Source organism: Synchiropus splendidus, chromosome 1, assembly GCF_027744825.2.
Source record: "Synchiropus splendidus isolate RoL2022-P1 chromosome 1, RoL_Sspl_1.0, whole genome shotgun sequence".
Classification (NCBI taxonomy): Eukaryota; Metazoa; Chordata; class Actinopteri; order Syngnathiformes; family Callionymidae; genus Synchiropus; species Synchiropus splendidus.
In genome coordinates, this window is record NC_071334.1 from 15,555,503 (window position 1) to 15,577,553 (window position 22,051).

Here is a 22,051-nt window from a genome sequence, read left to right on the forward strand (position 1 = left end):
CAGTCGGGAACACCATGGACACCTCGCCAGTCCATATGGATGGACATGATCTCGCATAAACTCTTAGCACCATGGAGTCTTGCTTTTGACAAAATCATCATTGGTAACAAAGTTTGGGCCATTTGTTATGACTTTTAACTGCTTTATTGTTTGGTCATGATCATTGGGTACTGACTTGGGTAAGATCAGTGGGGCAGTTGATCTGCAATTGCACCACTTGATGTCACCTGATTTTTCAATCTGGTCAGCAAAAGCTTTTCGGTGTCTTTTCTCATTTAATAGATGTACAATTCCATTGTCCTCTGTGTAACTTCAACGTTTCCTCCACTCGTTGCGTTCCCCATGTGTGAATGTCAAGCTCTGACAAAGCAGTCATGGCCATACACTGAGCTCTACTGCCTCTGAAGAAGAGAGGCGCAGTGGATGTCACATCTGTCTTTCTCTTGGAATGAAAAGTAATTTAAACTGAGAGAAAAGATGAAGGAAATATGGACGCAGTTTGATTCTGTACTTCCTTTTAAACTTCATTTGCATGCTGAGCTCGATATGTCAATGGCGATTTTGACATTTCCCACATCAGGAAATCAAACGTTGAGTTGTATAAGTGCAGATGTACCTGCGTGTTTACTTTTCAGATCATGAATGTGGAAAAGAGTTATCCGTTTGTATGTTTTCTCTCATGACTTGCCGGAAACTAATTTACAAGGATCTTTGGTTTGTATTATGAAAATTATCAAGATTTTGTGACATTCCTGGACCACTCCAACTTGTGTCAAGTTATATGCTGTAGTCCATGATATATACTTCAGTTGGCAAAATGACTTAAAGTATTTTAATAAAATTTTCAAAGCTTGCCGATGGAAGTCATAGGAACAGACAATTTCTCTTCTGTGGCTTCTCAACATTCACTTGTATGGTTTCTAACTACTTCTAACCACTTGTTCTCTCACAGTCACCAAAAAAAAAAAATGAAAAGATGACCTTATACAGCACAACATGCAATCACGTCATCAAAATAAAACAACTTTCATGAGATGTGGTGACAAAATGTTTTGCTTCTTCAACATTGTCTTTAGGTTCGAGCCTTGACTGGCCTTGAAATGCCGGCAGGCTAAAATCTCCTCTGATCCAGTGGTTAGGATCTGGTTTTTTCACTCCATGGCCGAGGTTTGAATCCTGAATCCTGGGTTCTTGCTGAACACCAGCAACAAGTGTCTTGAATGTGTGTGAGATGAGCTCCTGGGTGGAGCTATGACTTTCTAGTTGTTCTAGTGTTCTAGTTAGTAAATTAGGAAAGGTGACACTTTAGATTGGGGAACACGCATTAAACTAAATTAGATGACAAATAATTAGATAACAACCACTAGTTGCATTGTTGTTTAGAGTGAACCTTAGGTCACCATTTCAGAGCAAATATTAAACTGGCTAAAAAGATGTTAAGCAGTTCTTAATCATGATTAATTACTGGCTAGTATGCTGCTATTGCACACAGGAATCAGCAATTTATTTATCGTTATACACAGTATGTGCCCTAATCTAAAATGTAATTGTATCACATGCTGCCATTTTTTTGCAGCAAGAAATGGCCTGAATTTACAGAACCAAGACGAAGCACCCCTGCATACTGTAACTTCCAATTTGCAGGACAGTTGGAATTAAAGACTAGTTCGGAGTAACATGTGGGAATACTTGGAAATGCAGGATAGAGTATCTGTAATGATCACCACTCGTAACAGTGGATGTAGAGACCTGCGGAACAGATGTGAATATTGAGTTTGTTTCACCATTCAGGAGCCAGATGAGCACTGTTGTGACTAGCTGTCCCCGAGCATTGAAGGAGCAGTTGACTGATTATGAATTCACATATTAATTCTGAACTTTAGTTTCATATTGTTTGGCTTGTGAGGCTTCTCTTTCAGTGATTATTTGCATGTTTCTGCTCTGCTATTCTAGTTTTGTCTGCAGTTTTTCCTGAGCTGTAACCTTCATTGAACTGACGTGTCCTTTTATTGTTCCTCCATCTGACTTCATCGCGAGTTTTTAGCAATGGCTGTACTTGTGTGCTGGAATCCATTCTGAGTTGGAAGATTCAAATAAGAGATTTTCCCCAGCGATGTGTTCATAGGATTATCCTGACACCTTCCTGCAATGCTAACTGGTGTTTGCTTTGTGTTTCAGAGCGCAGCTGCGGCTCCCAGTCCTGTGATGGGCAACATGCCACCCAACGATGGCATGCCAGGAGGACCCATGCCCCCAGGCTTCTTTCAAGTAAGCTAAGCAACTTTCTCGTTGACTTCATCACTTGTCCACCCCCACATCCATCCATCACCCTTGACCCCTCCTCTAGCCATCGCTAAGCCTATCCTTCTGTCTCCTCCTCCTTTTTTAGCCTCTTTAGCTGTCGTAATCCCTGTCCAGATGTGTTCCCTTCTCCGTCTCTCTGCCTCTGTCCCATATGTCCGGGCTCCTGTTGTTAACTCCTGGTGCTCCCGCTGATGCTCTGACACACTTTTCTTCTGATGCTTTCCATAATGTTGCCTTTGTGTGTGTGTGTGTGTGTGTGTGTGTAAGAGAGAGAAAGAGAGCAGAATTTTATTTTTGGTAAAGGAAGGAGGAGAGCAGGGGGCAATTTTGTGTGGTTTGTGTTGCTTCACTAATTCACCCTGTCATCACTGTTCTCTGAAGGCTGTCTCAGAGGCGGACGAGGACACACACAATCTCTCTGCCATCGCGTACACAAGCACGCAAACACGCAATCCCTTTAGTTCTGTTAGTCATTCATTCTCAGCTCCAATACAGTACATCAGATATACATATACACAGATATAGTTTTTTCTGTCATTTATGCATCACAGTATATTTATTAGGGTCAAGAACCATGGGGTACCTTCCGTTGCCTCTGTTATTTGTTTTGAACTGACTTTCTCTTGGACAGTTTAGTTGCTCATCCGCTGTTGTGACGGTTTGCCTTTATCATTGTAAAGTTTTCACAGAGGTCACGTGTTCAAGATTACAATGTCGGTGAATGCACAAGTGGGTTAGTGGCTGTGAGTGAGATGGAAGCAGGGAGCTATTGACCCGAATGTAACAGAAGAGTTTTGTGGTCCTCTATCAAGCACAAATCGAGAACACCGTGTATTTTAGGCTGTTTTTTGTTTGTTTTTTTTTTCTAAATGGCAGATGACTTTATTAAAGTTTTTTGGTTTAATAACATGTACTTTTATTTTCTTAAGTGGGAAAGACAAATCAAATATAACACCATATCATCTTTTATTTTGACTTATAGTTCATTTGCTCAAATTTTAAAATTACAACAGAAATTACAACCGGGGAAATCTGATCTGTCGGAATGTAGAGTAATAGAAAAAGCAGAAAATTATTTTTATTGCCTCACTAGTAATTGTGGGCAATTGTGTCAAAATCACAGTTTGGATGAAAATGAGTAGCTTGGCGCCAGGAGTGCACTCTCCCACTGCTTTTCTTGTCTAAGAATAAAGTTGTTGGGGAGCAGGCACATGACTTGCTGAAGAATCCTAACCCCTTTTTTTTTCTTTGTTTTGTTCCACTCAAGTTTCTATTGCATCATTTCTTTAGCATTGTCCATCTGTTGGTATGGTGACTGATGATAAAATACATTAAAAAATCATACCTAGAAGATTATTTCACTGTCACCTCAACTGCAGTAGCACGGCAGTCACAACTGTCAACTCTTTTCTTTCATCTGATAACATTACAATTTGGCACAATGTCAATACATTCCCAGTATTTCAGCTATTTGCCTACATTTTACAGTGCTCCTTGATTGATAGCACATGATAGCTTTTGTGTGTGAATGAGCAACCTTGTGTGTGTGTGTATGTGTTTTGGGTAAATGTGTGTGCAAGCGTGTCAGGGTCGCGGAGAACGTTAATGATGTATGAGCAGTAAGCAGGCCAGCGAGATATCTGGTGGTGTTGCGTGAGTGACATTGCGTTCCATAAATAGACCCAGCGTGCTTTGCTGAGGGACAGACAGACGGCTGGCAGAGGGGAGACAGGAAAACCAGGGGTTTATTTCCATTTTCTCTTCCAGTCCCTGCGCTGTGCACTACAGTGCAAGAGTAACTGTTAACATATTCTTCTCAATGCCCATCTCAGAGCCATGTAAAATGCACAAATTAACATGGTGCTCTGTCATGGCGTGGCTTTGGCTACTTTAAAGTTTGTCTTTAGCTGAACATGTTTGTCAGACCAATTAAATGCTCAGTAGCATGCAACCTGTACTAAATACATAATATTATGATGTCATAAAAGGCAAGTTTTGTGTTGCTGCGGTTCAGGCTGCATCGTATTCAGCAAAGTTTGGCTTTCCCAACACATCTCCCCCTCTCTTTCTCACACCTGGATTCAATTTCCGTGACTCTGTGTACCTCCTCTGTCTTTGAGGCTGTTGCCTGTGTGCTTTTCTGCATCGATAACATCAGTAATACTGCATGTTATCTAGTTCACTAAGATACTTGAAAAATTACCAAGCTATCATAGCCTATGTTTTTAACAGACTCAAGTGACGGACCCATTTGCTGAGTGATCAGTTTTAGCACAGAAGGGCACTGTGCGACCCACGGGCTACCATTGGTTCAGTACACACTTCTGAAATCATGATATATATAATGGATGATGAATGATATTCCAGTCAATTGTTTGTCTCTTTACTGAGTTTTCACTGTAATAACCAATGGTCTAACAAAGAAACAATCCGAAAATCAAACATAATAAGATGGTTATTTAAATTGATCTTCTTAAACAGCCCCGTGGTCGATTCCCTTGGTCTCGTGGGCACCATGTTGGTGACCCCTGATTTAGCATGTTGAGGTCACTGTTGTACATCACTTTATGTCAGTGAATCTTTCAGCGCTTGCTAGGAATCTCACCTTGTCTATGATTCATGTGTGTCTTGTCCCTCTATGACGTGGTCCAAACATCTGAGCAGCTTGTCTGATTCACATGTGCAACTGTGAGTCACAGCTGCAGAGGTTGATATCGCAGGTACGGTCACTGTTTCAGTCCTAACTGCAGCCACTTCTCATTCAGTCAACACGAAAACCTCTCCTCATTGACAGGAGCAGGGATCTGCTGATAGGGAGATACTGTAGCTCCATCAGTATCATGCTGCACCGAGGAAAGGAGGTGTTGCTTCTACTGACTTCAAGACAAAGCACAAGCAATCCCATCAACTTCGTGACTTTCAAACTCTACCTGTCATTCGCTCCTCTACCAGTTTCAATTGAGTTATTGGGTGAAGTGTGTTTACTGTCTCTACTGCTCATGTCTTCATGTAGAGCTTTAAACTGTTATGATTTACATTACTGCTTGTTTGTCCGTGTTGTTGATCAGTGACTGGACACGCTTCACCTGATCTTGTTTAATCATCCACATCAATCCTGTATTAACATGCTTCTCCATAGCTTGTCTCCGCTGTTCTCACGTCAGTTGACTGACAAACCCGGCAAATGAGCTCAATACAGCTTTGCTTTATACCTACCAAGAGCACAAGGCATTCAGAGAAATTAATAAGGGAAAACGCACAAGTGGAAGTGAGCGTGCAACATAGTTAGTGTTGACCGTTGTGATTGATGAACACGACGTTAGTAATCAATGTACGCTAACCGCAGCCTGAAAGGAAACATCTGTACTCAGATTAGCTCAGGCGGTCTGTGCCGACATCGTCTCAGACCAACCGAGGGGCAGCAGTGATTTACTCCGAATTGATTAGCATGTTAGCGGTAGCATATACAAAGGTAATGAAGCGGTGGAGGAGCAGAGGAAAAGCTAGTATTTACATGGGCATTGTACCTGACTGCGGGGAACTTGGGTGACTCTTCCCTCGTGACACCGTAGTTAGTGATTTATAAATCCAATATGGTGTCTTGGCAGGAATGGTAACATGATTAGAAGTGAGCTGGCACATCAGATAATAGCTAGCGGTGTCATCGCTTCTTAAAATAGAGCTGATGAGAGCTTAAAGCAGGGGTGAGCCGACCGGTCCTCCAAGGGTCAGGGTGGTGCAGGTCTTTCCAACCGATCAGACTCACTTACTTTTACCAATGAGGCGTCAGAGACCTGATCGGTGAAGCTGTATATGCTGCATGGTTTTGAAGAAAAACCTGCCCAACTCTGTTCCTCTGAGGACCTGTTTGGACCCTCCTGGCTTAAAGATTTGATAGTTGAGCATATATCATCCTTTGATTGATGTCACAGGTGTCACCAATGATGCATACATGTCAGAGCTGTTTGCCAATAGTTTGTGTGACAGATGAAATGCAAAATAAGAAAGCTGGATAATTGTACAAAATATCAAAGAAATTGAGGCGATAAATGTTTGTCCCTTTGATCCTCATTCAGTTAGCCAGGCACTTCAAACCCTAATGTGCTTCATTAGGTCTTTAAAGAAGCCGGGGAGGGGCTGGCCCTCACCACCAGGCTGGAATCACTCTTGCTGGCAAAAACCGCTTCCGAAGTCAAGGGCAGTGTGTTTGACTACAGGTAATTGTTTCGCTTTAAGAAACCCCAAAAAGCACAAAGGGAGAGGATTAGGTTTGATTACACTTTTAAGAACGAGCCAACGAGACTCAAAGACAAATTGAGGAAGCTGTTTTAAGCTGACAAATGGCGGACGAGTGAGACATCTGCTCTCAGTAATTATTTATTAAAGGTAAGACTGATCTCTGCGGTCTGTCCTATCACAGAGATACAAGACTGATGGCCCGGTCTTTAGAACTTTAGAGTAGCGGTAGTGTCTGTCTGTGGGCGTTAAAGGTCAGTTCTCTGTGTTAAGTGTAGGTCAGTTTGCTGCTGGCTGTTGTGCCGAGTGGGTGCAGGACTCAAGGTTAATTACAGGGTTGATTTGTTAGTATAGAGGCTGCGTTAGTATGTTACGACTGCCTCAGACATGTGTTTTATCACCTGGATGGCGCCAGAAATGTAAAGCAAAATCTCTTCTAACAACACAAATGCAGAAGAAAGAATTGGCTCAGGGATGTGCAGACAAAGACTCTCATGTCTGAGCAAAGAAAAACAGAGGTAACTTTATACTGAAAGAGCAACCGGTGGCTATGGCACATCTGCAAACAGACCTGAAGTTTGCACATGATGATAACACTCGCTGTCAAACATCATCAATGTGGCCTTTGTCTGCTCTTATACAATCCCTACGTTTACTGTGTCTGCTTGTCGAAGAGCAGACTATGTGTATATATATATATGTTTTTTTTTCCCTTTTTTTCGATGCATATTTTTTAGTGTAGACAAACGCTTGCAAATGAAATCTCACAATTATGACCAATCACACATGGCATGTTTTTACCATTGTTCCAAGCTCAGAGTCCAGTGTCTGGTAAGCAAAAAATGAAAGGTTGAAAAACAGGTGGTGTTGTGTGTGTTGGTACAACTTATAAACCTGTGGCTTGAACTTAAAGATGTGTGCGTATTAGAATATTTGGTCCGATCCTCAGCACTGTCTTCTGGGAGACAACACTCCTGAAAGTGTTTGTGTCAGTGAGCTGATGTGTTTTCATTCCTGTGTACTGATCTGCTGCTGCTTTCTGGAATGTTAGCAAGGAATGACAGTGTTTGTGTATGTGGTGCTGTTCCTCCTGGCTTTGTTTGTTGTGTTCAGTGATGCAGGCCGCATTGTGTTCTCTTGTTTGTGTGCGTGCGTGTGTGCGCAACGGTCTGACGGCAGTTACACACTGCCCTCTAGTGTTAGTGACGTTGACACTGCCCTTCTGCCAACAGCTTGGTGGTCCATGAGAGGCAAGAGAGATGTTAGGGAAGATTGTTTTACATGTTTTCTGATATTGCTAAATATAAAATCAATGTCATTTCCTTCCATGCAAAGGCGAAGTCTTGCTTCACAGCCTAGAGAATCATTCCAGTGTCGCTTAAGATATTATATCTAGTTACCCACAGCGCACTCATGAAGTCCGTATATCTCATTCGCATCTAATAAATTTGAGTCTCAGTTGGATCTGTACTCCAATGAAAGAATTATTGAGAAGACGTGCTTGTGTCTGGCGTTGCTGATCTCATGTAGCTGTAGGCGTTACATCTTTCTGAAACAGGTTATCATATAAGTGAAAATGTCAGACAGGTCTGCTGTTTCTGTTCAGTCAGATTAGTTGTGTTTTTCTGTGTCGGGCTGTTGTGTTTAAATAGCCCGGGCCGTAGAGGCAAATTGAGATTATGTCCATAACAGGAAAATCAATGAGGTCCTTGTTTTACCATCAACACACAGCACCTGATTGGCTTAAAACAATTCATGAGGCACTTCATTTGCATTTGCACAAGCTCACACAGTGGTCATTCACCTTAGTAGTTGAGTAAGCATTAAATAACTGCTTTCACCAATGTTGTATGAAAAGTCATCTGGATTTACCTTTTTTGAAAACATGTCCATCTCATAATCTCCTCTATGTGACCTCTGTCCTTTTGTGGCTTTTTGGCTCCTCCGTTCTCACTCCTTAAGTTCAATGCATGTCATCCAAATTATCATCACACTCATCTTTGTCTCTCCCTTTGTGGGAAAATAGAAAGAAAGTTTTGCTAGTGAAATGCCAGGATGGTGAATGAAGTCTCACACAGTACACTTTTTATTGCCATACCATTACACATCCATTTATTACTAAATTCATTTATATATTCATATTCATCTATATTCACCTGGTCTCAAATGATGTCCTCTTATAAACCAAACTGCATAGATTACTAGGTTAATGTATTCAATGTATGGCATAAATGGATTGTTCATCTTGAGTTCAGTTGGAAAACCAAGAACCATTCTAATCACAGTACATGTAGTTTGTATTCATTACAAAGATGGCACAGCTGATATATTGAACGTGTAATATGTCGATATGGGATGTCATTAAGGCAAAATTGTTCTTACACATAGCAATATTTTTTCTCCTAATTTTTGAAATCTGATTTTAAATTCCAGCATTTCCCGTGACCCAGGAGTAAGTAGTTAAAGTAATCCACACTTGAGCGTCAATGTCACAGTGAGGGTTTTGACGACATACCAAAGTAGTGCTATGGTCATGAAAGTTCTCCTGGTGTGTCCAGGTGAAAGTGCCTGCCATCAGATTTAGTAATCACGGTCAAAATAAATGTATAATAAATACATCTAATTTAAACAAAATATAATTTCATAAATCTAATAATGCTATAATTAATCTATTAATGCATAAATAGTGCCTCAATATAGTGTGATTTCTATCTCAGTGATGTTTCTTTGGATATTGAACTAATAAGAGGCATAATGACATTAGTATGCATTAAGTGAGCCTCAATAACAGGCCATATGTGCAAAAATGATACTGTGGCCAACGTCTACCCGGGTTTGGACTTTTTAAGAATTCGAACAGTACTCCACAGAGGTGGTTGTGTTGTCAGACATGCATGCTAGCATAGACACACTCAACAGCAACCTCTGAGGTCAGCCTCAGATAGATTTGCATTAGCCTCGGTGTGAACCTGCTGCGAGACGCAGCGGGTCGCTGCAGTCACTGTTGACCTAGCCAAACACACAAGTAGCAGCACACTCATACTATCTGTCTTTAAGAGTATTGTGTCCGCAACAACGACAACGTTTCTGTGTTAGATTGGTGGAGATTTGCTGCTCACACGCTGAATGGTTTTGGATGTTTGCTGCCAAAACTCGTGCTCATGTGCTATATGTCTGGCCCGGCGTGGTGGCATCAGTGTCTGAGGAAACAAGCTGTCAGTCAGTAGTGTTTACTTTACGAGTGAAGCAGCACCCGCAGGTTCTTGGAGCGCTCCACCGTGTGAGGAGAATTTCCCGTGGAGACGGTGGCAGGGGGAAGATTGTATGGTCAGTTTAAAAACAGCTGATATGCAGCTCAAAGTATTATTTACTTAAGTCTGACCGACAGAAATACGAGTCCATCCAGGTGTGAGTCGTACTGGAGCTGTTGCCCTCCTGCAAGTATGATGAGTCGAGCCTTGAAAAAAGCCTGGAAGTTCTGATGAAATCCTTCTTGATTGTTGTGACCTCATCCTCACTGTTAGCCATTTCCAGAACATGAAAAATCAATAGAGCTTTTTGCCAGCGACTAATCCAGTTACACTCATTTGGTGCTGACGAGAAGGTGAATGTTGTGCTGTAATTATATACACGTAAATGGACCGTAATGCAATTAAATCAGAAAAATTAGCAACATATTAGCAACCTCGGATTAATCAACTCTTGTGTTAAATGCACTTAGCGCTTGTGTGAGCTCAACCACTTAACAGCCGCGGTGATTGATCGCAGCTCATCGTGTAAGTGTTTGGTGAATTAAATGTCAACAATAAGGATGACTGCAAATTAGAGCGTTTAGATTCATCTGTCGAAGTGAAAACATTTTCTTCTGTTTCCTGCTGGACTTGATAGATGTTTTTATTTTCTCCTCCAGGGTCCTCCAGGGTCACAGCCGTCCCCTCACACGCAGCCTCCTCCACACAACCCCAGTAACCCCATGATGGGACCTCATGGACAGGTAGGACATAAACTGATCCGTTTTTTTTCATTATTCTTCCACAGGGCCACTCAGAATTTTTTGAACAAATCAAAAGGCCTTTCATTCAGCTTGGCCAAGCGACACTGAAACGTTGTTTTAAGACAATGAAGCTTCAATACAGTGTATATCAGTTTGTCAGCTCTACAGTGGGTTTCTGACTATTTAATAATGCGGATAAAGACTAGAAAAAATATCTGCATCTTGATAAGAATGATTTGAATAAGCAAACTGAGATGAGAAATCAAATCATTTTGAACAATGTTACATATTCAAAACGTCACTTGATATGAACAATGTCTAGTTGTTTTTGACTGATCAGGGTAGGACTTGAGCAGACTGGAGGTCTTTCTCACTGTCAATGACAGTCATAGTGTGACTTTCTGTGAGACAGTGTGGTCAAACTAGGCCTCTAACTAGATTTTTTTTTTCTTCACATTTCTTAATATGGAAAACATACAAATAAAAGTGCTGTAACACCTGGTTCTCTCACTCCTCAAAAAACTCATTGCTCCTTGAACGATGAGGCAGAGCTACACCAATGAGCCTTGAGGCAGTCCTTGAGCAGAAGCGCTAGGGTCTACCGTAAAGCCATAGTCCTTTCAGATGTTTTTCAAATTTACCACGCAGGATAAACCTTCAAGTAGTTATGGTAATTTGCATGTGTCAAGTCATGTCGGCTGCACAATGTTAATAAGCAGTGAAGGAGTAACACTCCAGGAGCCACAAATAATCGGCAGGCAGGACGCATGTGTTGGACTTAAACATATTTATTCCAGTTAATTAGCAGAGAAAACGTGAAGTGATCCAAATCAGACAGATTCATCACTTTCTTTTACATTTTTCCATGCACCAGTTTTTATATGATGTCATATCCATGATGAAGGAGAGGAGAAGAGTTGTGTTTGAAAAACCTCTGGATTGAAGCATAAATAAGATTTTTCTTTGCACCATATACAGCAAAGATTTTATCACTGGAGCACCTCCAGGCTGCTGTTTAAGTGTCAGATTCAACTTAAATGGGATCGTTCTGCTATCAGATAATTAATGAATTGGTCCTCTAGTTAACTAGATAAGACCTATCTGGATATAGTCCGACCCCTGAAAAAAAACCCATAAAACGAAATAACAATCAATCATTGCGGTTATTTCATGAACTATTTTCAGTTTGACAACTCCATGTCTTAGTAGTTACAGTGGTCGTCTTTTGTCTTGACTCTAGCACAGTAAATAGAGCGGTGCGTTACTGAGCGAGCAGCCTGCATCCATGATAGCTGTTGGGATGAATAATTTAGGTGTTTTGGCCCAGCTGCAAAGAGCGAGGTGCATCTGGAGGACCTTCTCCCTTCCTCTGCACTCACTACTATCCCGTAGTCCATCAATAGACCATTAATATTGCAGAGGGCTTGACGCTCCTCCTGAACAAACAAACCTCCGGTAACTTGGTCAGAGAGGACAGTAGACGTGCAGGTACAAAGGGAAAACGGGAATCAGCAAGGAAGTGAAGAGAGCAGCACCCTTGTTCCTGGTGCAACCCAGGGTTATATAACTTGCCCTCCACTTGCCCCAAACACACGGCGTGTCCCTCCGCCAAATCATTCTGGTCATAAAAAATAGATTCAGACTCTGCTTTTTCCATGTGAAGAAATTACTATCAATATTACACCGTCATGTCCGGTCCCCCAAACACACACTGCAGCTGGGTGTAGCTTACTTCTCTGTGCTGAAAACAAAATATATTTGGAATATGTAGCAGCAGCAGTGAAACCAACATGCTGATGCAGTAATCTGTATTTATACATATATGTATGTATGTATATCTGTATCCGTATTTTTTTAGTTGATATCCAACCCAGAGACATTTGACCTGTCTGGAAACAGCTTCTTTTTGGGAGTCGGCTCTCAATACTAGTCAAGTGTCTCACTTCTATTTATCCCAAAACCAAACCAACAAGACATCTGACTCATAATGTACCACCTCAAATATCTTCTTATGTACTTGATGCCACATGCTATTCAAATTCCTGAAACATTCCCTTAACCTTATTGAGGCGGTGTTAAATAAAGATTGTCACATTTAACTGTTGTGTTTGTGTTGCCTCTGACAACAGCCATTGTCAGGAGATTTGGAAGAAATGGCCAACAGGCGTGCAGCTGCACAAAACAAGCAGCGCTTTAGATGTAGAACATTACTCCTGCCTGTACGACTCTATCCTCCTGTGCCACATTGTCATGTTGCTCTCCTTTTCATGCGCCTCCTCTCGTCTCCTTGTCCAAACTAACTTTCTGTCTTCAACTTTGCGTCTGTTATCTGCTCGGCTTTTCCTAATGGATTCTGCCACCTGAGGTCCTTCTGTCTAAAAGTTAATGACGAACCTCCTCCCCGTTCTGGAAATGTGACAGACGTATTGTTTTTCTACCCAACAGCTCCCCCTACTGACTTGTTTGGACAAAAACGCATAAAAGGACGACTCGCGGGATGTTATTTACTTCATTGCTACATTCACACGTTGCGAAGCCATGAGAAATTTTGAAGAATAAGCTGGTGTTAATAACTGTATTTTTGTAATTTCCTGAACATCACACAGACAGCGTATGTTTGTCGGTCATTTCCTACATGAAAGTTGACAGTTCTCCTCCCCCTGCAGCCATTCATGTCTCCGCGGTACCCAGGTGGGCCGAGGCCGTCACTTCGAATGCCAAATCAGCCACCTGGGAGCATCCCTGGATCACAGCCGCTCCTGCCAAACAGCCTGGACCCGACCAGGCCTCAAGGTGCTGTAGACAAAACATCAGCTTGACCCCATTGGGCCATTCTTTGTTTGGGCATGATAACAAACCTATCCACCTTATATGTGCAGGACATCCAAACATGGGAGGTCCAATGAGAATGAATCCACCTCGAGGGATGGGAGGAATGGGCCCACAGGTAAGGAGCCGAGATCGGTATTCAAAGTCTTTTTTTCAGTCTGGTAGTGATTTAAATAAAACCTGAACCCCAGGGATGGACTGGGACAAAATATGATCAGCGCAAAATGTAGCCTTTTTTAAGTGTACTTCCTTTAATGCTGACAGTCTGAGCACTCTAAAATGGCTGGACACAGATAAACTAATTTATGCCTCATAGAATTATAGCATGTGATAAATATGTTCTGGCTTCATCTGCCCATTACTACGATCTGTGGAAAATACTGTAACCTCTGTTTTTCCCATTTTCTGTTTTGGGTGTTAAAACCAGTTAATTTAAAGATTTGGGCCTGTGAACTTCTGGGATATGTCTATTTCAATGAGCATAAAAGAAATATTGATGGCCTATTCATGTGTTTAAGCGGAGACACACTTTCACTTTGTGTATTTTGTTTCTCACGTTGCTGCTTTAAAAGGCTTGTTATATGTGTGTTTTAATCGTGATTAAACTCTCATTAAATAGACCGTTTGCATTTATCTAACAAGGTTAAACAACCAGGTAGAACAGTTGGTCCACACACGTTTTCATCCCTCATGAAAAACGTGTGGACACCTGCTGAAGGATTTAAGCATCTGTTTCACTCACAACCAAAGGAACTGGGTCACCACTGTGTCAGAATCACAGCTAAATAAGCTAGTTATTATTTGAAAATGATGAAAGATGCGACAAGATTGATCTTTCGGTCTGTCCTTCCTTCAGACATCGTGTGTACCAGCAAATATATCAGATATTTTAAAGTGCACGTCTGCTCAGCTGGTAGACTTCTCCTTCTCCTAACTTCTCAGCTCTTTTCTTTTGCTCTGCCTTTGACATCTTGTCTAAATAGTGTAAGAATCTTTAATGCAACTACACAGTCTCACCAGTTTGAAAATGAAGCAGTCAGCTGCTTTTTTGTCATTTATGGGGCCACCATTGAGACCCGCTCACTGATTTGGACCGGCCCTCTGTCAGTCCAAATTTCCATGCTAACCGGAAGTTTATGGCAAGCTAATGGTTGCTAGTTGTTAGCATCCCATGTCAGCAACATTCAGCTAATACGTTAGCGCTTCAACTGCTATGAGGAGGAAATCATCCAAACTAAAACATCTCTCCAGAAAGAAAGTGACTCAACACATCAGACGTTTTTCTAAATCAGAGTCAGAAAATTGACGTGAAGAAGCGCCAACCGAATAGAAGCAATGATTAGTCTAACTGTCATCATCACTCGCTCACACTCACTTTGGGCCGCCTCATGTTTGCCAACACATCTTGTTCACTAAATGTTCCATCTTTGGAAACCGTCCTTCAACTAGCTTCATTTCTCTTCTTTATTTGATCCAGTTACTGGACCCTTTTCATTACACTTAAAGGGCACCTGCTTTCATCTGCTCCAAAGCACCTCTGCTGTACCAGCAACACACGCAGTGCACCCCTCAGCCAGTCCTCTCTCTGGCACCCCAGTGTGTGTGAGACTTTGGCAGCAATGGTACCAGCAGCTGGTGTGGCATCTGCTTGACAAGTGTAATCGTCTGCTGAACAAAACTCTGCGTCTGAGTGGCGCTGCACTCTGGCTTGCCCACCCTCCCCCCACTCTCTACTGCTCATCACATACACAAACACACAAGAGCCACTGCAGCCAAACCCACCAGCTGAGAAGCCACTGCGTGGACTGCTACATGATAGCAAGCGCACAAAGGTCCGACTCGCACGCAACAGGCCAGCGCAAATATACATGTTCTCAAACACTCATTAGTGGCGCGCATGGTCATCACTGACCCTTGTTAACATCTAAATGTCTCCGGTGACTGCAGCATTTGTCGGACCAAATGTTTCTCTTGCTATGCAGAACTACGGTGGTGGGATGAGACCTCCGCCAAACTCCATGGGACCAGGGATGCCTGGCATGAACATGTAAGTGATGTGTCAGATCATCAGAGCGTGTGACTCATGTGTCGAACACCCTGTGCTGTGATTCAAACACACGCATTGACTCGTTCTTCTCCAGGGGTCCTGGTGGAAGAGGTCCGTGGCCCAATCCCAACACCAACTCGGTGAGTCTCATCCCCTCCCGATGTTATCTCTCCAGTGTTTACAATAGTGCTGTCACCCAGTTTGACTGAGCTCCTCTCTTCCGACCACAGATAGCGTATTCGTCTTCGTCTCCGGGCAACTATGTGGTAAGTGTCCCATGTTCTAGTCACACACATAAATTTCCCGTCGTGCTGTGATGTGAAACAGGCACAGCGCTGACTGCTCGCTCTCATTCCTCCTGTCTTTTCTGGCTTCTCCCCTTAGGGCCCTCCTGGGGGAGGCGGCCCACCAGGAACTCCCATCATGCCTAGCCCTGGAGGTGACTGACATACTTCTTATTCCTTCATACATCAAAAGCCACCGCTCTCTGAAATATGTGTCTTTATGGCAGGCTGACTGAAAGATTTAAAATTGGCCTTGAGGAACACTTTTCTGTAATGCATTTTTAAATGAACGCCAGTGACATCTAGTGGTGCTTTTGCAGGTGGAGGTGAAGTAATTCTCTTCCACCATTGTTGTCCCTGAGGTCGCTCCACAGTTATGTTTAAGTCTGTCTGAGGATGTGGGTGATTGATTTGCTGATCTCTTATATCAACCTGCACCACTCTCCCATTTAGCTTCTGTGCAACTCACAACCCACCTCGACCGCTGTGCTATTTTCTCAGAAGCAATTTTTCTCAAAATAGTCTTTTTCACTGCCTCACACCAAAAATGATGGGAAGGTTTTTTCCTGTCTCGAGATTGCAGAAGCAGGTGTGTCAACGGACAAGAATCCTCAAATCAAGTCTTTTTGTCATGGCGAGGTGACTTGTATGTTCTTAAAAATCGTGCTGAATTGAACCCTTCATTGACGTTGTTGTTACTGGTGACAGGATTAGGACAGTTATGCTTGATGTAAGACGTCTGGGAAAACCAAAATGAAGAGCGTCACCCTGAAAACAAGATAAATTATCACTTCTAAATCAAAGGGGTTTTTTTTTCTCACTTGCTAAGAACCAAATAATTTGCTGTGCATTTATAATTATTTGCTGCTGAGTGACTGGTAAACAGAACTATGGTGTGGTAGGGTATCAAAGGGAGCTGGGGTCATGTGGATCTGCTATCAATGGAAGGACTCAGCGCAGCTGGAGCGGACAAATCAGGCCTCGGCAGAGGATTAGTTGAAAACAAAACACAGTGTCTCGATCTCCTGTCGGCGTTGTGTTTCTCTTGGCCTGTGGAGAGATTCATTTTGTGTCCACAATTTATTATTTATTTGCCTGCTTCTGTTGTGATGCGTTAAACTTTCCTGAGAGCATTATTATTTTACCCCACACAGACACCTGCAAAAAACTCCTGCCACAAAACTTCCACCCAGTACATCATCTTTCAATTTTTTATTCATATTTTCTCATTTCTTCAGCAATGTGAGATCAAGGTCACCTCATCCTTCTTTTCAAGCAAAGGCAGACAACACGAGCAAAAGCACAGCGTGTACTGGTCGTTGCTAAGTTGCCGAGGTGTCCGTGGTTTAATCTGGTGTTGTCGGAGTAAAGGATGATGGGTTTCTTTTTTACATGGTGAAGAGAGCAGAGAAGCAAAAGGTGGATGTCAGTATATGTAAATAGGTGTCTGTTAAATAAAAATAAGAATTCAGATCCTCTAACTGGACTGTTGTCTCTTCTCACACAGATTCCACCAATTCAAGTGAAAACATCTACACAATGATGAACCCAATCGGTCCTGGAGGGAATAGACCTAATGTGAGTGGTGAACGAATATTGACGTTGGAATTTAGCATTTACTTTTCAATATTTTTTCATGCAGTTCCCAATGGGACCAGGTCCTGATGGACCCATGGGCGGAATGGGATCGATGGAGCAGCATCATATGAATGGATCATTAGGTGAGCCGATAACGTCTCCGTGGACTAGGAATGAGAGTGGGGGAGCCCAAACAAATGCCCTGTGTGACGTGATGTTTGAACTAATAAGCAGTAGCCCTCTGCCCTCTTGTGGCGGGCTGAGGTAGTTCAGCTCTGTATTGAGCAAACGGCACTTGAATCTGTCAATAGCTGCCACAAACGGTGTTGGTGTGTTTGATTTCAATCTCATATGACAATGTTGGAGAGATGACATGTGTATATTTTTCTGTTCAAACAGGTTCTGGTGACATGGATGGGTTGCCAAAGGTAAAAAATGATCACAAGCTTGCTTGTCTTTCCGTCATGAGCCTCAATCCTTACTCTGTAACATCTTGGTGGGTTGCAGAATTCTCCTAACAACATGGCGGGCATGAACAATCCCCCCGGCACCCCTCGGGATGACGGCGAGATGGCAGGCAACTTTTTAAATCCATTCCAAAGTGAAAGTGTGAGTATCAGATGAAGAACGGCTTAGCCCCGTTCACTGAGCGGCGACTACCACAATGTGATTGGATATTGTGTCCATACTGTAAAGGTCCAAATGTGATCATCTTATGTGTTCCTAGTTTGTGATTGCCGAGCTGGTTAGTCGATAGTTGCGTTATTGACATGAATTATTTCAATCTTTTGTTTAGGATTTTTACTGCTGAAGTGAATGACTTTAACATGTGTTCTGTGGTTCTCACTTCTCTCTCATTAATTTCCCTCTTTTCATTAGCATGAGTCTTGGACTGGGTTTCTGGAAAATGCATGTCTCGAAGAACTTGGTTTAACCTTGACGTTACTCTCATGACAAGTGTGTTTTCAGCAGGGTTGGTTAAATAAGCCGACTATGGAATGTCAAGTGTAGAGTGACTGATGAGACAGCAAGGTGCTTAGACCCCAGTTGATCCCATTACACCAGTCTGAACCACTAACACGAGAGACATCTCGTTGAAGCTTCTTACATCTGAGCAGTGTTGGGATTGAACCTATCCTCAACACAGCATGATGCGCATGCATGCCGTGATCCTCTAACATACGCTGCATGGGGAGGACCATTAACGGAGGACTGACACCTGTTGGACTCAGATGTTGTCCTTCCTGGTTTTTCCCTGCTTGCTACTGACATTGAACGTTTCAAACCACACAAGGAATGCTGCTCATGGCCGCCCAAACTTGGTTGTTTTGCAGCTAATCTTGTTTCAGAAGATTAATCTGGTCTTGGCTTGTCTTCCTCCCCTCCCTGTCTCCTTCTCTCTCTACAGTATTCACCCAACATGACGATGAGTGTGTGATTTTTTTTTTTTATCTTTTATTTTATTTGTTTTTCATCTTCCCCTGTCCCGCCTTCCCTCTTTGACCCCCACCCTCACCCTCACCCAACCCCATGTGTCTGGCATTATCCCCCATCCCTCCTCTCACCACCTCTCTCCGTGGATGGTGCGCGGTGCCACACAGCCCCTGGGTATGTCCCTGGAAGGCAGGACTCCCCTCAAGGGCCCCCATCCAAATGTCTGCAAAATGGGGGTGAGAACATGAACTGGACTCCAAGCAACAGGAGGGGGCTACTAGCCTCGAGGCTCACTTCATGAACCCTCGGACACTGGGAGCCTGTTCCCCTGCCGTCAGGGGGGTTGTCAGGACGCCATTCACTGGAGGGCATGAACAAGTGCCCTCCTCACATCTCTCTACTTCTGTGATATGAACTGATGTTATTTTCAGATACAAATGGTTTTGACAATAATATAATGGTGACACTATTGTAGTTTTGATTTTCTGCAAGGGCACATTTGATCTCAGCAGCATCAGCAACGGCAGAATAAGCACACGTTTGAAATAATGCACAATAATTTTCTGTTTACATGATTTTTATTTGATATTTGTGGTCTCTGCATACCTCTCTGTGAACTCACTCAACCTGTAGCTGTGTTTTTGCGCTGCGACGAGTAACAATGAGGCCTAAAAGGACCCGGTAACATTGGGTAAGATCTGAGAACGGTGTCTTAACATGAACCGTCTCAGAGCAACTGAAGTCTCGGTGGTCATTTCAGTTTTGTGAATTCTCACGGGTTTGGTCTTGTCTGTAAATACGACATATTTTGTTTTTAATTGTTTGTTAATTTACAATTGTGTGTCGCTCCTGTTCCTTCCAGCGTTTTGATTACAAACCGGCGTTCGGGCCTGTAGCCAGAGTCTCTGTTGGACTTCTCTAAAAGACAATGGCAGATTCAAAGACCTCTTTATTTCAGCTGCGGTTTTCATCACCTATAATCTTGGAAACAGGGATGGTGTTCTTTATAGTCAAAAAACAAATCAGGATTCAGATTGAAGTGGACTAATGAAATGAGAGGAATGATACAGGATGTATTACCATTGTTGTTTTTTGTTATTTTTGCTTTTTTTTTTTACCCGGGAAAATGAGAAGCCCATACAATCAGAATAACTTCATGATATCAGCTCTTTGTCACTTGTATTGTAACATGATGTCATATTTGCGCCCTCGCCATGGTGATGCACTTATCATGTCTCAGATATCAGCCTGAGTTAAACTGTGACTCGGCCGCATCCGTGTAGTGGCACATGCCGCCCTTGACTCCTTCAGTACCAGCTCCATGTTCCCCGCCCACCCGCAGGTTAATTTCATGTTTTCTTTGTTGTTGTTTTGTTTTTTGTAAATATTGTAAAATGCATTTTGATATCATTGACATGTTTTGATATGTCAGTCACTACCAATGAATACAGCAGAAAGTAAATTATAATTGTCCATGTTTTTCATAGAGAAAAGGTGCGCCGACTATTTGGCTCATTTCCATGAATATGTATGGAAACGACGCGTGTGTGTGTGTGTGTGTATGTATGTGCGTGCGTGCGCGTATGTGTGTCGGGACGGAGAGAGGACAGTACTGAGAAGCTGAACGACAGCATGACAATTACTTCTTCGTCCTCCCTCGGCCTCACTGGCTGAGTGTGATATTTGTATCATAAAGGGCAACAAATGTGTGACCTCGCCTTTCTGTTTAATATGAAGGATTTTTCAAATTTAGGATTTTCTTTTCAATATGAAAGCTGATGTTGAATTAAGAGATCATAAGGTGTGTTGGGAAGTGTGTCCTTCACTGTGCGCTCCTGTAAAGAGTCTTGTATAGATGGAAGCTCTCGCTGATCCTCTCTCAGTCCTCTGTGTATATCGATCGTTGGGCATCTCTGTACTTCTATTGTGATGTATAATACTGTACCATTAGGAAGATTTGCAGGTTGGGAGGGGGGAATATAAAATGATTTTCCTGTACCGTTCATGGTCCTTTCTGATGACATGGCAGTATTCAATATGAAGCAGTCTGTCTATTGGGTTTGCTTTGTATTTCATGGTAGGATAGCTCGGAATCTTGTCTTAGGGACTTAGGTGTCTTGTGTAGGTAATACAGATGTTCTTTGTATGTTCCTTTATAATGTAAAGTTTCTTTAGATTGAGAGAAAAATTGATAGTTTGCTTATCAGAAAAGAAATGATGCATCAATAATAAATGTCATTTGATTTTTTGTTTTTGCTTGATTTTCTTCTTTCTTTGCTCAGCCTTTATAATAAAAATAGATGCATTGTCATCCGTGACATCTGCAGCATGTGATCAAAGGTCTGTAGGATTGTGCAATGAAGTTGGGTCAGACTCCGCCCCCTTGAGCACTGATGCACAGAAAAAGAGACGTCTGATATTCTGATTGAAGTTTGATTTCTTTTGCCTCTGAAAACATGAGCGAAGGTAAGTCCATATATGGTCATATAACCCATTCACGCTGCAATACGAGAACACAGTGGAGGCCTAGTTGTCAAACTTGAGGCCCAGTCGCCAAATCAGGGCCACCGAGTCATTTTAATGCCAGTGCACATTAGTTAACAATCCCTGGATGACTTTATGATTTCCTGCCCACGTGTCAGAGAATTTGAGCCGTAACCCAAAATTACAACATCAAAGAGAGACAAAAACATTTTTAAAAAGTTTACGACCACCTTCAACTTACCATGCTTTTAGGGTTGGAGTCAAATGAAATAGACCTCTAATATTTAACATTATTATTTATATTCATGATGAAAACAACTCAGCCGAGCTGGTGTTCAGTTGTGTTGCATTTATTTAATGTACAGTACAACATATACCAGTAGGTTGAACTGGATGAATTTTCAGTTTAAGTCATTGGCTGTCAAGAGAGTTGACAATATTCAGCTTATGGATTAGCTGCAAACTGCAGGACCATCAGGACAGCAAACTATTCAAACCACTTTTTTAAACAATTAAAATATTAAGTCTGAAAACAGCACTTGTACTATTTACAACACTACAATCTTATGAGTTGCATGTTCGTCCTCAACGACTTTAAACAAGATTCACCCAAGTCTGTGTTTGTCAACCTGTACACGTCATACACTGCCAAGTTCACCTCACGTAAGTGACGAGTGGACAGTTGCATTTTCTCTATTTAAGTCTATGATTTTTATCTATGTGTCGCCCTGATTTAGAGGTCTGGGTTCTCAAATCCTCTAAAGGCAACATAAACCTATTAGAGAACAGATTCACACACGTCCTTCCCCAATAGTGGGATCAATTTGCACCCCTTCAGGTCAGCAGTGAAAATGGCAGAGA

At 42.3% G+C, this 22,051-nt stretch overlaps 1 protein-coding gene across 2 annotated transcripts in view; it reads left to right on the forward strand.

Annotated features, from left to right (window-relative positions):
- The window catches only part of ssbp4 (single stranded DNA binding protein 4), a 79,447-nt gene extending 58,493 nt beyond the window's left edge, over positions 1–20,954 (forward strand). The window contains exons 5-17 of one of the 2 annotated variants that reach the window (XM_053870872.1): positions 2,179–2,268; positions 10,451–10,534; positions 13,201–13,327; positions 13,414–13,481; positions 15,346–15,410; positions 15,505–15,550; positions 15,641–15,676; positions 15,795–15,849; positions 17,202–17,272; positions 17,337–17,415; positions 17,672–17,700; positions 17,780–17,881; positions 18,681–20,954. In XM_053870872.1, coding sequence (XP_053726847.1) covers positions 2,179–2,268; positions 10,451–10,534; positions 13,201–13,327; positions 13,414–13,481; positions 15,346–15,410; positions 15,505–15,550; positions 15,641–15,676; positions 15,795–15,849; positions 17,202–17,272; positions 17,337–17,415; positions 17,672–17,700; positions 17,780–17,881; positions 18,681–18,710 — 882 coding nt within the window. In that variant the 3' untranslated portion in view covers positions 18,711–20,954. The remainder of the gene's footprint in view (positions 1–2,178; positions 2,269–10,450; positions 10,535–13,200; positions 13,328–13,413; positions 13,482–15,345; positions 15,411–15,504; positions 15,551–15,640; positions 15,677–15,794; positions 15,850–17,201; positions 17,273–17,336; positions 17,416–17,671; positions 17,701–17,779; positions 17,882–18,680) is intronic. The other variant, XM_053870879.1, reaches the window with a different exon arrangement.
- The last annotated feature ends 1,097 nt before the right edge of the window (positions 20,955–22,051 follow it).